Raw genomic sequence first — 16,459 nt, 5'->3', positions numbered from 1 at the left:
AGATATAGATAGATAGATATATAGATAGATAGATATATAGATAGATAGATATATAGATATAGATAGATAGATATATAGATATAGATAGATAGATATATAGATAGATAGATATATAGATATATAGATATATATATATAGATAGATATATAGATATATAGATATATGGATAGGGAGATGGATGGATAGATAGATAGATAGATAGATAGATAGATAGATAGATAGATAGATAGATAGATAGATAGATAGATAGAATTATAAAGGCATTTTGAACCCTTCCCACACTATTGCAATATTCTAAACACTTTAAAAGAGCACAGAATGTCATGATTTCAGCTCTCTGCCTCCGGTTGCACTCTCGTCCACGCACACTTCTCCACTCTGCGCAGAGATCAGCTGATGAGCTGCAGGAGGAAGCTTCTCCCACAGCTGTGGGTTGCACACGTGTGCCAAATCATTGAAAATAATTTATTTTATATTAAAAATATCTCTACCGGATATTGTATTATATTATTATATTATATTACTGCGGCTCATCCATCTATCAACCATTGTGTATCATGTCCAATCTTATTTTGAAAAACCATGATAGAGCGAGTCCACGAAAAACGAACCACTAAGTAGCGAGGGACTACTGTATACCATTTTTCAAAGACAGTAATAAAGATGTTCTTCATCTGCCTTGTTCTATAGATAGATGTTTTGTGTGTTTATGTTGAAACAGCTTCTCTGCAACTTACAGCTAAATTCTCAACAAGTGTCTCTTCAAAGTTGTGATCTTCAGTGGAAATCCAGAACGTATTGTAGCCTTGGAGGAACAGGTTGACTGCTCGGTGTCTGGAGAGGAGGAGAAATGGTTGAAGAAATTAAGCAACACAAAATAGGTGGGCAACAAGGTAAAAAAAACCGTATCATAGCTTGAATCTGACTCATCATTATTTCATAAGAAAATAATAATCAGTTGATAAAACCACTAAACTTATGGAGTTTATCAAAGAAAATCACAAAAACAACGTGTCTACATCCTTCCCACAAAAAAAAAAAATGTTTATGAAGAAAGATGTCGAATAAAAATGTGAATAAAAACATGGCACATTTGTTAAACATAGCTAGATATTTCTATATTTTTAGAAGCGGTCGGTGTTTTTACCGAGGTAAGTTGTAGAGTGGAGTCATCCTCAGGCAGGCTACCACTGCACGTTTTCTCTGTTTAGATAACACCTTGTACCATGCAGGCTTTTTACTTCTCTGTGGGTGTTCCACCTGTAAAAACAAAACAAAAGCAAAGCCCTGACATGCACAAGAACCTCCAGTTTCCAAGAACCTGTTGTAAATAAACAATTGGTTTGACTGAACATTGAAAATTTACCAGAGTCACAAAAAAAAAAAAAAAAAAAAAAGCTGCAACAATGAAGTGAGGAGGAAGCTTTACATCCATCTACTATAAAATATAAGTAATTGATGAAGTTGCCATATGTTTGGATTGGTGATTTTTATTTTTTATTTTTTTTGTCAAAAAGCCATGAATTTAAAGTTATTGTTTTTTAGTGACAGGTTCATCTGCTGCTAAAATAAATAATTTTATGACATCTAAATGAGCCTGACGTGAATAGGCAACAGATGTCTGACATATTATTATGCTGTCAGCTCTCAAAATCGATCAGAAGTGAAATTTTCTGTGAAACCATGACCAAGCAGGTATATATAAAAATGTCGCAACAATGTCAGTAAGAGATAATTATCTTGGAGGAGTTGAATGATGAGGAAGACAGCTCAACAGCACTTACTACTACCTTCATTTCACTTCACTTCACTTCACTGAACACACACAGTTCTCTGCGCTCCGTCCAATCATTGAGGATGGATGCACTCAATGGCACTGTATTTACAGAGGCCAAGAAGGCAAAGAATGAAGGCTCTGCTCCATCTTAATCTTTTTTTTTCGTTTATAGAATTGTAAAGCTCACCTGATCCAGGTAATAAAGGACTCGAGCTATTTCCAGAATCCTGTCCACCGTCCTTTGTGTGTCAGAGAAAGCCCCGAGCTGTGTTTGATGTTGGGCATTAAGAATCTCCTGCCTGTCGCTGTTTGATGCCTGTGAGGAGAGAATGTTGCATTTATTTTTTTCTGTTCCAAGTGCAAGGCTTCCCCGGGCTTGTTTATGGATTTGTTCTAAAAGGAAAAGGAAATTAAATTAGTAAACACCTGAACCAGAAATTACAGGAACAAGAATTTTGGTGAACTGAAACGATACTTTTGTTCTGAAATCGTTTAACCTTTTTTTCATGTCCAGGATTATAAAAAAATAACAATAAATCACAAAAAGACAATTACTGCTCATCCATCAACAGCAAATACGTAAACACATTAAACCAACCATGTAGAAACCAAGAGCCACTTAAGATAGGAATAAAAGTTCTCCTCATTGTTCATTCATTCATTCTATCAGTGACTTATGAATAAACAGATTTATCACTGAATTAGACATGTGGAAATGATGCCTGCAGATATTGCACGCCGTGGTGTGTTTGTCACATTCATGTCTCCGGTAAACAATGAGTCCCTGACAAGGATTATTAAAATGACAGCTCTGGATTTTACAGGCTAGGAGAGCATTTCCCAGTTTAATATACCAGACACTTGTTGCACAAATTAAATGGTAAATTTACTCAGCTATAAATACATATGCAGAATGGCATCAATAAAATGGGAAAAAAATAAATGGTATTCTTTAATCTTGTAAGAAACTATCTTAAATTTTTATGAACTTATGAAAACACTAGCGGAGAAACCGATGTGGTAAAAATAGATTTGCAATGCAAAGTCAGAAGTAACGATGTATCTATTAAGATCACAGAACTGGCAGGAAAGTCACAAATAATCCTGAAGCTGAACTCATCCTTCAAGTTGCATCTTTACTGGTGAGTACCCAAATAAAATTCTGCTGTACTGTACAGTACATTTACGTATGTTGGTAAAATCACATAGGTTTAAGAGTTTAGAACATTGCAAGAGTGTGGGAAGGGTTTGTAAAGCCTTAAAATATATATAACTACTAAAATAAATATAACGTTGCTACTTTGTGGATTTACACCTATCTCGGAGGTTACGTTCCAGACACTGTGAGGGATTACTGTACCTAAAAACAAAATATTAATAATTAAAATATAGTGAGTCATTACCTGAATCTGAAAACGTGTAAGGTAGCTGAAAATATGCTCTCGAATCTCATCTTCAGGGTTATTCTGTGGGGAGCAAAGCATTGAAAACATTACCTACACTGCAGTCTGCTGGTGTCAGATGTGAGCATGCATTATTCAGCCCAAACATCCTGCAGAATTAACACTTAACAAAGGACGTTTTGAGGAGAAAGAGGACTTTATATGTTTATACGTTTCCAACCAACCTGAGAGAAGCCGTTCTTTGCCGACATGATAAGGTTCTGGTTGCTTGGAAAACAAATCCTGAGTCCCAAAGGAACCAGCCTCTTCATGGCAGCCACTATGAGAGAGGTGTGCACAGAATGACGATCCCCTTTTGTCTTCATCCTCCTTTTGTCATGGTTAAACTGAGTATCAAGAAGCCAAAAAAGGTCATTTTAATTTGCTTGTTTGATTCAAGCCTCATACAGCAAGTGTTTAAACTAGATAAGAGATGCATTTCTTAAACATGATTGCATACATAACCAAATGATCAAACTCCAAGTATAGCTGACCTCTAATATTTTGGCATTGGAGACCAAGAATGCCAAGTTGTTGATTTCATTTTGGACCACATAATTCTGCTCCTCCCATTTGAAATGCTGTTGTAGAAAATGAACAAATATAATATGCACTATTTACTGGGTGCAAAATTCACACACACAATTCTGACATAGAGGATTAAATGCATGCAAAAACAACAACAAAAGTGCACAGTGTGTCCTTACATGTGATTTGGCCCAGAATAAAAAGACCTCTGCCACCATGCTGAACAGCTGCTCAGCCTCGAGGATTGTCTCTTTCAGCCATCTGGCTCTGAAACAAGACAAAACAAAACAATATTAACATGACAGGATAGTTTTCTGTAAAGCTGAACCTTACCACAAACAGTAACTTAAATAACTCCTTTGAACTATGCGCCCTTATATATTTTCAAAGAGATATAATTTAAATTTCCCAGATTGGATTTTTCTGGACTAGTCGACACAATTGATGCCTTACCAACATTACATAAATACAAAACAGTGAGAAGAGTTCATTCAGTTATTCACTGTATAAATGCTGTCTTTTCCTCAAAGATTTGCTTCTTCCACACCTTAACTACTTTTAAGGTCTTACCGATTCAAATCAACAAACTGAATGAGGAGAGGATAAAAGGCATAGAGGTCCCGCACCAGGACTCTGTATGTTTCCTCGATCTGCAGTTCTTCCTCAGAAATATAGCATCCTTCTGCTTTCAGCTGTTCCTCTTCTAACAGAACACACTCTGTCCTCTTCCTTAACTTCTCCATGAGCGGCAGGAAGTGGCTCTTCAACAGCTCAGAGCGAGCTTTGCATACGATCGGCTGGGAAACAACTAAAATCAAAAACACGGCTGTTATTAGCAGTCAGTGTTTCTTTGAATACAATAACCACAGCGTTGTACAGGATCAGAACACCTGCGATTTGTTTCATCCAGTCACCCTGGTTGGCACCCACGTGATTGTGGGTGATGCGGAGGATGTGGCCAATTAGGTCACTGGCATTTTGAGGAATGACGGTGGTGAAGACTGGGCCATCCGGTTGACCCTCTGGGCCCCAGCGCCACCAGTGAGCAACGTAGCTACACAGCATGGGCAAAGTGACCTCTGCAACGTGGACGTAGGGGGTTTGGTGAGCTCCCGCACCAACACCAGCCAACTCCTCCACCTCCTTCAGAGCCTCTTCCAAAGAGGGCAGGAGATGGCACACATCCGCAACCTCATCTGGCAGTCCATGATCTAACAGAGGAAAAAGTTTACTGATGGTCCTGAGGATTAAAATTAGGAAAACATCAGAGCTATACCTTTAATCTGAGAAGCACTCATGGTATTATAGATGGAATATGGATTATTGTGGTCTAGGTGAGGCTCCAGGAAGCAGATGGGAAAAACCCTGGTCAGGGCTGCCAGACATGTGCCAAATGCTGACCCCTGCCTGCATGGAGAAACCGGGTTAGGATGTTTTGATTTCTACAACCACTAAATATATGTGCAATCTAGACAAAACTGTTCATTTGACTCATTTAATCTAACTCAGCATGTAAACGGTCCCACCCAAGAGCGTGGACATACACTGGACCTTGATTTAACTCATGATGTGACTGTTAATAACCTTGTTATTGGTGATAATGTTTTTTCAAACCACATGCCAGTCCAGTTTGAGTTCACCCTCCCCCATCTAACTCCTAAGTCGTGCATCTGTGCACGTAGTACCCGGGCTATTAACTTTTTCACTGCCGCGCGTTTCACTGATGTTTATAACTCTGAAATGATATTTCAGCTCCCGGTGTTTCTCACCACCACTGAGGAGCTGACATCCCAGTTCAACTCTGTCTGCTTAAAAACTCTGGATCATGTTGCGCCTATTAAAACCAAAAAATCAAAACTCGGAGCAGAACCTTGGCTGATTGATGTCACCAAGGCCGTTAGGCAGCAATCTAGGAGGGCGGAGCGAAAGTGAAGGAAAGACAGGCTGCAGGTCTCTTTTCAAATACTTAAAGAGAGTTGGCGCCGTTATCAGAAAGCAGTGAAAGCTGCTAAATCCAAATACTTATCTGATATAATTACCTCAAACTCTCGCAACCCACGTGTCCTCTTCTCCACCCTAAACTCTGTTCTTTACCTCACTGAACCATCACCTCTGGAAGCCTCAACTGAGCTGTGCGACAACTTCTTATATTTCTTTTTGGAAAAAAATTGCAACGACCCGTGCTCTCATTTCCCCTCCAACTCATGACCCATCCATCCCACCTCAATTTGTAGCTCTATTTGACCATTTTGAACCCATCACTCTATCTTCTCTAGAGCAGGTCATGTGCAGCTTGAAACCTTCTGGCTCCCCCTTTTATGTGGTCCCCCCTCGACTACTAAAGGAGGTTTTTCCCACTCTAGGTCCATCCATTCTTACTATAGTAAACAGTAGTTTATCCACTGGTGTGGTGCCAAAATCCGTTAAACATGCTGCTGTCCAGCCTCTCCTGAAAAAAACCAAACCTTGACCCCTAATACATGCATTCATTACATCTAGGCTTGATTACTGCAATTCGCTCCTGTTTGGTATCAGTCAGACCTCTATAGCATGACTACAACTGGTGCAGAATGCAGCAACACAATTTTTAACCAGTACAGGCAAAAGAGAGCACATTACACCAGTTTTGGCCTCACTGCACTGGTTACCGGTTCACTTTTGAATCCAGTTCAAAATACTCATGTATGTCTACAAATCACTGAACAGTTCCCCCACCCCACCCCCCCATCTCTCTGATCTGCTACAACCGTATGTCCCACCACACTCCCTGAGGTCAGCGGACCAGTTGCTCCTCACAGTTCCAGGAACTCGTCTTAAGCGCAGAGGTGACAGGGCCTTCTCTGTAGCAGGACCAAGACTCTGGAACGAGTTACCTCTGCTTGTCAAACAGGCCCCCTCCCTCTCGGTTTTCAAGTCTCGTTTAAAAACCCACTACTATTCGGTGGCTTTCAACACCAGACGATCTGTATTTTGATCCTGTATGCTCCACACTGCTTTGTCGTCATTATCTGCATCGTTTCTATGTCTATATCCTGATTTACCTCATTTTGTATTTTGCTTTGTGTGTTACCTGTTGTTTTGTCTGTACAGCACTTTGGTTGGCCTTGTAGCTGTTTTAAGCAGTGATGGGAATAACGGAGTTCAAATAAACGGCGTTACAAACGGCGTTATTTTTTTCATTAACGGGTACTCTAAGTCGTTACTATGTCTATCGTTACAACGCCGTTACCGTTACAACCACTAAATGGGGTACGTTATTTTGTCGTAAGCTGTTTGTTTACTTTTTTTTCCTTGGTGAGGGTAGGAGGGAGGGGTGAAACAATCATATAAAGGATGATGATGATTGGCTAAGGTAGAGTAACAGGTAAAGAGAGGTAAGCCAATCAGAGGTTTTGTTGTTCAGTTCACTCGCAAACCACACGCTGCAGCTCCAAATCTGAAAAGTTAGCAGAAGTCCTGCAGCAATGGCGAGTCCGGAGGGAAAGCTGGCATTTTCAAAGTGGAAATACAGACACTACTTTACTCTCCTTGAGGTAAAAGGCAAGAACGTGAGTGTGAAGTGTACATTATGTCCCGGAGCGAAGTGTTTGTCTACGTCCGTCGTAAGCAACTCTAATCTGATGAAGCATCTCACAACTGCACATGGTTCAACAAAACTCGTGGCTAAAAACACTGCTGTTGACAGTACTGATGATGATAGCAGACCAGGTGTGGCTAACGTGAGCTCTGCTAACGAAGAAGAACGCGGAGCTACGCCGTCCAAGCAGTTAAAGGTGGATTTTTTTGCTCCAGCTTCACAGAAACTTGTGACGCAGAATGAACTAAACCGATTGATAGGCAGGTATGTTGTTGAAAACATGCTCCCATTATCAACAGTTGACTCAGACTCATTCTGAACCCTTATTGGCAAAATACCGGGGAGAGCAGGCGTCGGTCCTCCATGCAGAAAGACATTTTCTAAATACATAGATGCTGAGTACGCTAAAATGAATGCCGAGCTGAAGACTGGATTTGAAGAATTAGAATATGTCTCTACTACTGCAGACATTTGGACTGCACATAATAAAAGTTATCTTGGCGTAACTGCCCACTGGATACATCCACAAAGCATGGAACGAAGAAAAGCAGCCCTGGCATGCAGACGATTTAAAGGTCGTCATACACATGACAGTATTGCAACTGAGCTTGACAACATTCACTCATTCTATGGCATAACCCACAAAATAACATCAACTGTCACGGATAATGGCTCTAATTTTGTCAAAGCCTTCAAGAAGTACCAGCCTGTGGAGGATGAGGAGTCTGATGATGATGAAGATGAGGTGACATTTGTGAACATTAATGATGTCTTGCAAAACAGTGTTGGTGATGATGATAATGATGATGTAATTACTTTGCCACCACATCAGAGATGTGCATCACACACTTTAAACCTTGTTTCATGTACTGATGTTGACAAGTGGATACTGTCAAGACCAGAAACAAAAGCAATATACAGGAGTGCTACAACCAAATGCACAGCTTTATGGAACAAGGCTAGCCGTTCAACTGTGGCTGCAGAGACTGTTGATGATGTAATCGCAAGGAAGCTGCTAGTCCCTTGCAGTACAAGATGGAACTCGTTTTATGATGCCCTTGCTCGCATCTGTGAGATCCCTATAGTTGCACTGAACACCATCTCTTCCGAGTTTGTTTTGAAAGCCATCACAGAACGGGAGCATCAGTTCCTCAAGGAATACTGTATGGTAATGAAGCCACTAACAGTAGCCTTAGACATACTTCAGGGAGAAGACAACTGTTTCCATGGCACACTCCTACCCACACTGGAGACATTGATGTTGAAGACCCTGGACCTGAAGAGTGGTCTGCAAATCCTCGTTGACCTTCCAGAGGCAATTGTTACAGTAAGAACTAATATATATTTTTAAACACATAATGAAAAGATACAATGTAAAATTAAATATATTTGTAAACTTACAATGTGTAATGCTGTGTGTGTGTGTGTGTATGGATAGTCAGTATAATATTTACTTTGTATATCATTGCAGGCTATCAAAACAAGATTTGCAGAGGTGCTGGAAAGTGAGAATGCCGTCTTGGCTGCTGTGACTCTGCCCAAGTTTAAACTACGTTGGCTGCGGATGCAGGACAGGAAGGACAAGGCCAAGGCAAGTCTGCTAGCAGAGTGCCGGAAAAGTGCTCAAAATGAAGACCAGCGAACAGGTACTACCATCACACCAGCATGCACTGAGTCAGCCATGGAGGATGAGTTCTTCTCCTTTGAGGATGAGGATGACACCTCTGCTACTGCTGAAAGCCAAGTTGCTGATTATTTCAAATCAGGAGCACAAGGGATGGACAGTCTTAATGGATTTCCACTTGTAAAGAAAATTTCACTCAAATACAATGCAGCCACTCCATCTAGTGCCCCTGTGGAAAGACTGTTTAGCTTAGGGAAGCTTGTCTTCACTCCAAAGAGGAACAGACTTTCTGACCAGAAGTTTGAAAGGCTTCTACTTCTAAGATACAATCACTGGTTTAAGGGGTAAGATGGTCAGCAGATGACTGGGTTGACTGAGTGGATAAATGAATCCATCTATGCATGGATAGTTTAGTAGCTAATGTTGGGTTTGTTCAGGTAATTCAGATTTTCAGTACTGTTTTAAAAGTACTTCGTATTGTTAAAATGGTTATTTTGTTTTTAAGAAAATACTTGAAGAACCAGTTGTGTGAGGGTTTGATTTTATTTTACACTACAGAGTTAAAACACTTATTTTAACTGTTTACTTTTATTTCTAAGAAAACACTTGAACAGTACAGTGTGTACATAAAGCTAAAAACACAATTGTTATGTTATTTTGTTAAACTGTATTTTTGTAATGAAGAAAAAACTTGAAGTATAGTATGTCAACCAGTCATGTTCTGTTGAGGTGCAGTAAGTATTAAAAGTTTTGTGTTAAGTACTTGTCTTTGCAATTCTACTTTAAATTCGTAGATATATCTCAACTTAAACCAAACAAACAAACAATAGTTACTTTAGTTACTTTCCCTGGTAACTAATTACTTTTATAGGGGAGTAATTCAGTTACTAACTCAGTTACTTTTTGGGAGAAGTAACTAGTAACTATAATTAATTACTTTTTAAAAGTAACATTCCCAACACTGGTTTTAAGTGCTCTATAAATAAAGTGGTATGGTATGGTATTGTATTTGATGTTTAAAGAGATACCTTTACTGGTTCAAACTCTCTTTAAAAGTAAGATTTTAAATTATATAAAGCAAGACAAGAAAAAAATGACTACAGGTATATCAGCATTTTCTCAGTAATAGCATTGCAATGTAAACAGTACCCCTCCAGTGAGCTGCTGCTGCTGCTGCTGGTTCCAAGAGAGTAAAGGCTGTTCAGGATCCTGTAACAGGACACCTGGATTCTGCCAACTGGAAACAGATGATGAATATTCAAGAACACTGAGCCGAACGCCTGACGATTTAAGTGATGGATGATTTCAAGGGTCGAGGTGTTACTGGAATAGTCAACAAGCTCCTGCTGCTGTGTCCACATAAAATATTTTAGTCATGTGGAAGGTCCACAACTGATTTCAAAAGTGCAGAAACCAACTGTTCATTCCACACCTTGGTGCACAAAGGTTAACCAATGAGACTACTGCAAACTCAAAATGAGTTTACAATGCCATGATGTCAACGTTATTGAAAATCTTTGAACAAGCTACATTTGGAACTACTAAAGTGTTTTCAGTTGTGATGTAATATTACGTGGTACTAAGAGTCATTTCTTTACCAAGAGCACCACAAACGTAGCTTGTGAACCTTACCCAGAAAGTCCACTCCACAGGCTTGGTTACAGAGATGATGGAAGAAGGACGTGAGCATGGGTAGAAGAATGGAGGCTGTGTAGTTAGGAACTTTGGACACGCCTCGAGTCAACTGGCTTCGACTCAGAGGTGAGGTTTCTGAGACCTGTTCCACAGTTATCTCCAAATCAACCGCGGCTGCCTCAAAGAATGAATTCAGGGAAGTCTGGATAGATTCTGAGGCTGATGATGTCAATATTCTAGGATGAGATAGAAACAAATGACTTGGGAGGAATGTTCTAGATGTAGCATTATGTAAAAAAATTGATTTACTCTGTACAAAAATGTAAATTGTTAAACAATATTATTTTCATGCTAAGATTGGTTTGGTTGGCTATAATCAAACCAAGCAAACAAACGAAAAGAGTTTCAAGTCTGTTCATCAGACAAGTCTTAACAACATCAGTCTCTGTTGGTCCAAACATTGTTCAAATGTCATGCTTCAGAGGCATTGTCTGCAGGGAATGAATGTGATATCTATCACAATTAGATAGCATCAGTGTATCGGATGCTTAATTACACCAGACATCCCATCCTTAGACACGGCGGTGCAACACTAATAAGGCAAAAGGCAAAGCGAGAAGATCAAGTCAGGCAGTGTGACAGGAGTGCCATCTAGCTACCTGGCATTAAGAGCCTGAGTCAGAACGCAGAGGCAGCTTTTAACTTCGGAGGCTTCGTTTCCTGAGAAAACATGTGCCATTACATTCAAGTTATGAGTGGAAATGCACAGAAAAACAGAACAAATGCAACCACATTAAAAAGCATAAGTCAGATGAACTTGCAGCTTTAAAAAAGCGTGCATGTTGGTGAACCCGTTTATGAGCAACTAAAAGCCAACAAGCATGAACCAAACAAGGGAAAACAGTGGAACACAATAATGCCTGAATGAAGTTTATTTTAATAAAGTCCTTACCAATTAATGAGATCCTGTGTCGTACTAAAGCTGCAAGCTTACAAAAGAGACTAGATGTGAACAAGGGATGGGATAAAATGAAAATTAATGTTACTTTAGTACACCAAATCAAAGAACAGAAAAGAATGGACTTTATACAAAATATGATAGGAAAATTTTCTTATAGTTTTTTTAGGTCTTACACACCAAATGATCATCTCCTTTTCTTTTTTTGAGGCACAGCTTCTATCACTTGAGCAAGCAGAAGTAGACAAGAAATACAGCTGATGGCTTTTGACATATTGCTCCAAAACAGGAAGTACAATCTATGGGGGGGAAAAAAAAGAGTACTTGTAATAACCAATGGTTACTTTTTAAACCAACGTGACAATAACATTACCTTTTTAAGATTTTATTTTCTGATCAGCTTTTAACGTGTAATTGTATACTTGCTTGCCCTTCTGCTTCAAAAAAGCAGCAATGCCAGCTGAGAAAACCATCAACCAGAATTCATATTATCACTTCACCAATGCACTAAATCTTTACAGCTCAGAAAGCAAATGCAATTCAATCATAAGTTTTCAGAAAATATTGAATAAAGAAGTCAACAGCTGATGCTTGTTTAAGGCAGAACTTTGACGTTACGCCATGAAGCAGCAGATAAATGAACTGACAAGCAGCCAGAATTAGACTTGTTTGTCTGCATGTGAGAGTGGTTAAGTAGGAAGAGTGGGTGTGTAGAAATGTGAGGCATGACTGTTCACAGTCTTGGCTGAATGGGTCTGTCCCAGGGGGGTCCCATCAATGAAAAATAACCCCTTTTTTTTGCTGCCTCCTTGGAGGCAGAGCAGCGTGGGAGGCTTTAATCTCTGTCCTGATGGCAATCGAAACGCCCACATGGATTTCCGAAATGGTTAAATAAATTACATGGCCACAAAGGCTTTGGCTTATAGGGATTGCCCATGGCAACCGTCTAACAAAACTAATTAGATGTCATAAATGACACGAGGAAAAAAAGCTAATAAGAAAAAATAAAAGGCCATTGGAAAATGAAATTGGAAGTGGGCTAAATCAATGTCAGAATTTTTTTTATCACATGGAAGACTGAATAGGTTTAGATGTGATTTTGAGATAACTCAAACCTTCTGAAAAAAAATTATTGGTTGAATGTCTGGAGCCCTCTCTCCTTTAGACATTTGTCGTCTGGCTTGAATCACCTCTGAAAGGAAACACAAGATGATAAATTCACTCAACACGATCAGGATAAAACTTTCCAAATACAGGTTAATATACCCTACAGTCAAATTAAAGTATGTATCTGTAATGATCTCATTAACCTAGCTCCATCTTATATTACAGATCTTATTGTTCCATATTTTTCTAACAGAGCACTTCGGTCTCAGACTGCAGGTTTATTTGTGGTTCCTAGAGTTTCCAAAAGCAGAATGGGAGGAAGAACCATCAGTTATCAGGCTCCTCTATTGTGGAGCCAACTTCCAGTTCCTGTCCGTGAGGCTGACACCGTGTCTAATTTTAGGCTCAAGTCGTTCCTTTTTGATAAATCCTATAGTTTGGGTTGGCTTGGGTTTCCTGAGCTATCCCTTAGTTATGCAGCTATAGGGACAAATTGGTCACATTTTCTCACTCTGCTGCTGTCTTTACTTGCTCTACTCTACCTGTTTTGTATTTGCAATTACATTCTTAACATTTTTTTGTCTTTCTTCCAAGGGGGGGGGGGGGGGGGGGTTTACACCTGGACCTGCTGTTCTGTGTTTGTTTGTTTGTTTGTTTCTACTTCCTGTCCTCTCAAACCCAGCCAGTTGAAGCAGATGGATGCTCATCCTGCACCTGGTTCTGCTGGAGGTTTCTTCCTGTTAAAAGGGAGTTTTTTTCCTTTCCACTGTTGCCTTTGTGCTTGCTCAGGATGGGAGACTGTGATGAAGTGCAGATTCAACACAATCTGCTGGCTTAAATTAGATAAATAACTTTTAATAATTGGCTTTTTTATGTATGTGAATGTTTTTGTTCAGTGCCCTGAGACAATTTCTGTTGTGACTTGGCACTATACAAATAAACTGAACTGAACTAAATTAATATTATCTACAATAAACAGATTGACATAACCACACCTGACCTAAAGTGCATAAATAAAAACTATCCTAAAGCAAACTTCTTGAATGTGAACTTGAGATATAGTTTTCGTATTTATTAATGATTCAGGGTCCACTACAACGCCCCATATGTTCAAAACCACAACACACAGTAGTCATACCTTAGTTATAAACATGAAAAAAGATTCTTACTTTATTTATTTTGCACACATATATAAATTACCCAGGTTTAACATATTCTCTTGGGTCTCCTCGGTGTGAAACAACATTCGCTGAAGGAAAATGTATCCAAAGCTTTTGCCCTTTGCTAGAAAGTCCGTTTCAAGAGTCTTTCGATCCCTGCAGGGGTGCAATCAAACAGAATCAGAAGTATGCCCGTTGCACTAATGTGTGTAATTTAAACCAGTTTTTCTATAGCAAAATTTTATATTTAGAATTTGACTGCAGTGTTGCACAGTGAGAACAATATATTTATTTTATGTCAGGGAAGTGATTTAAATAATGTGCAACCTGTACAGGAGGGAGGTGGGAAGACAACGTGTGAATTTGATTGCTATTAAGGCTGCTGTGTTAAATCATGTTGTATGTTGGGAGAGAATTATTATTGTTTCATTAAACAGGAAGACTTCATGGTTTTCCACTAGAATTATACATTTTCATGTTTCCTTTTCCTGCCATGCATTAGTCCTGTACAGTGCTTACCTCCACACGCTGTAACCATTGAGCAGAACAAACTTGAGGATATCCTGGGCTTTTTCTCTGAACTGGGTTTTCTCCTTGGCAGTCAGGGCATCAAAGGGTACAAGCATTGAATGGTCTCCCCCTCCTGAGAAAATAAATGCATTCAAAGCATGGAGATTTTGTGTGTAATTTCTGAGAGAAGAAAATATTAGAAAGATTTACTACACTATTGTACCTTTACTCTCAATTTCTAGTTTCTTAGTTTTAGCCCAGATATTGTGGTAATTCTCAGCCAACTGTTCAGCCATGGCCTGAAGACGACAAAATCAGTTTAATTATTCAGAAGTACACTATGCAGTGTAAATATATTTTCACACAAAACAAACTTTAAACAAGGTAAATATCACCACATCTGCAAATCCTGAAATTAAATGTAAGCGGTAGACACTTTTAATCTCAAATAAAGGGCAAATACCATTATTAAAACTCACACATTGGTCCCAAGATAATGTGATACAGCTCATGTCCAAAGGTTTGGGGCTAAAAGTTGATGCTCCTTCAAAGGACAGCTAAGACAGACAAGATGCTGCAGGTTATTTGAAGCAATTTTTGCCTTTTAGAATGAATCTGATTGCTTTTAGTTCTAACATAATCACAGCTGAGAGGCTAAGGCAGCAAGCTGATTGTGCTCAGTGAAACACACCTGACCAGACTGTGATACCCTGCGAGCACAGGCCAGAATGCCAAATGCATCTCCTTCTTTGGTCCTTTCTATGGTCCAGCCAAAGGCTAACATACTCTTCACTGTCTCTCTGATGGCCCAGCGATATGCCTCCTTTTCCTGTTTAATACACAGCAAACAAAAACTCAGAAAAATACACACTTGAGTAAAAGAGCAAAACACAAACTATTTTGATATTCAAATCGGTTGGTACAAAATGTGTTGCCTTCTTGTCATGTTTGTAATGAAGGCAGGGGGGTAAAAATTCAAGAACCATGAAGCACATCATTTTAATATTTTATATTACCAACTCCCTGTTTAGTATGCAAATCCCTTAGGGATACGTCAGTTCACTGCTTTCTTTACTGAAGTACATTTCTGCACTTACACACACACACCTAAAGGTGACCACAGTTTACCTTCTCAGCCAGAGCTCTGTATGGCTTCAGGAGGGGGTGAACTTTGGAGTTCTCGCATAGCTGCTCCCCATGAACCCAGCCGTTGGCAAACTGTCATGAATAATACACACAGGTTCACTAAATACCCTGTACAACATTCTGCACAACGTGTGTCAGTGTTGTGACAGCAGAGAAATGGAAAGCCTTTTTAGCAACTCATTTATATCCTTACAAGCTATCCAGTTGCAAAGAATAGTTATTAAGATTATACCTTGTCTAGAGACCACTTGTCATGAGTATGCTCTGCATACTTGTTCACCACAAACTCCAGTCTCTCAGGTACGGAAACACTAATAAAAGGAAAGAAATAACAGAGTGTTTAACTTTATATTAGAGAAGCGAGTTTGATTACAGTAGCACATTAATATTCACTTTAACTATAGTTAATTATACAAAGTAGATTTCTGAAAACTGATATGAGTTTCTTTAAAAAATCAGAATCAGCTTTATTGTCATTGCACCGAAGCACAACGAAATTACATTTTAGTACAGCCCGACCGAGAAAACATAAACAAACAGACATGGGGAGACAGAGGTGTCTGAGGTCGCGGCCTTCTGGAGGCGATGCCCTTTTCTTTTAGATTTTTAAAAAAAGAGAAACACGAGGGGAGGGAAGGTATAAAAAAAAATTCATATCTCACGACTCGCACTATGTCCTAAACGGGACACAGTGTTGCCAAAAAGAACAAGATATGAGATTGTTATGGTTAGTATCTTACTTGGATGAATCTACAGGCTGGGGGTCAAAGTGTCCATCTGTGTCCACTGAAGTTTTTCTGTCCTTTTGAGCCAAATACTCAGACTCCATGTGTTCAGGAGGCAAAGCTATGGCTACTGCAACCAGGCACTGAAGACACAACTTGAAGAACTCAGGAACATAGGGCTTCAAAGTTTAGGAAGGAAATAAGAAAATAAGAAAAGTTTAATTGAAGACTTGTTGACATGTTTTAATCACTAAAAACATAAAGAATATA

At 39.3% G+C, this 16,459-nt stretch overlaps 1 protein-coding gene across 1 annotated transcript in view; it reads right to left on the bottom strand.

Moving 5' to 3' along the window:
• The window catches only part of ryr2b (ryanodine receptor 2b (cardiac)), an 89,416-nt gene that overhangs the window by 29,064 nt on the left and 43,893 nt on the right, over positions 1-16,459 (bottom strand). Inside the window, 25 exon segments of the mRNA XM_037697543.1 lie at positions 738-834; positions 1,148-1,260; positions 1,965-2,093; positions 3,181-3,243; positions 3,405-3,566; positions 3,714-3,800; positions 3,927-4,014; positions 4,318-4,555; positions 4,638-4,958; positions 5,024-5,154; positions 8,181-8,193; positions 10,117-10,185; positions 10,581-10,819; positions 11,243-11,303; positions 11,536-11,585; positions 11,722-11,840; positions 12,657-12,733; positions 13,849-13,964; positions 14,328-14,451; positions 14,542-14,617; positions 14,798-14,875; positions 15,010-15,147; positions 15,447-15,536; positions 15,697-15,775; positions 16,205-16,368. Of these exon segments, the coding sequence (XP_037553471.1) occupies positions 738-834; positions 1,148-1,260; positions 1,965-2,093; positions 3,181-3,243; positions 3,405-3,566; positions 3,714-3,800; positions 3,927-4,014; positions 4,318-4,555; positions 4,638-4,958; positions 5,024-5,154; positions 8,181-8,193; positions 10,117-10,185; positions 10,581-10,819; positions 11,243-11,303; positions 11,536-11,585; positions 11,722-11,840; positions 12,657-12,733; positions 13,849-13,964; positions 14,328-14,451; positions 14,542-14,617; positions 14,798-14,875; positions 15,010-15,147; positions 15,447-15,536; positions 15,697-15,775; positions 16,205-16,368 (2,922 nt within the window).

The sequence above is a fragment of the Nematolebias whitei genome, chromosome 1, assembly GCF_014905685.2.
Source record: "Nematolebias whitei isolate Nwh7 chromosome 1, NemWhi1, whole genome shotgun sequence".
Classification (NCBI taxonomy): Eukaryota; Metazoa; Chordata; class Actinopteri; order Cyprinodontiformes; family Rivulidae; genus Nematolebias; species Nematolebias whitei.
This window is presented reverse-complemented; position numbering and strand designations above follow the sequence as displayed.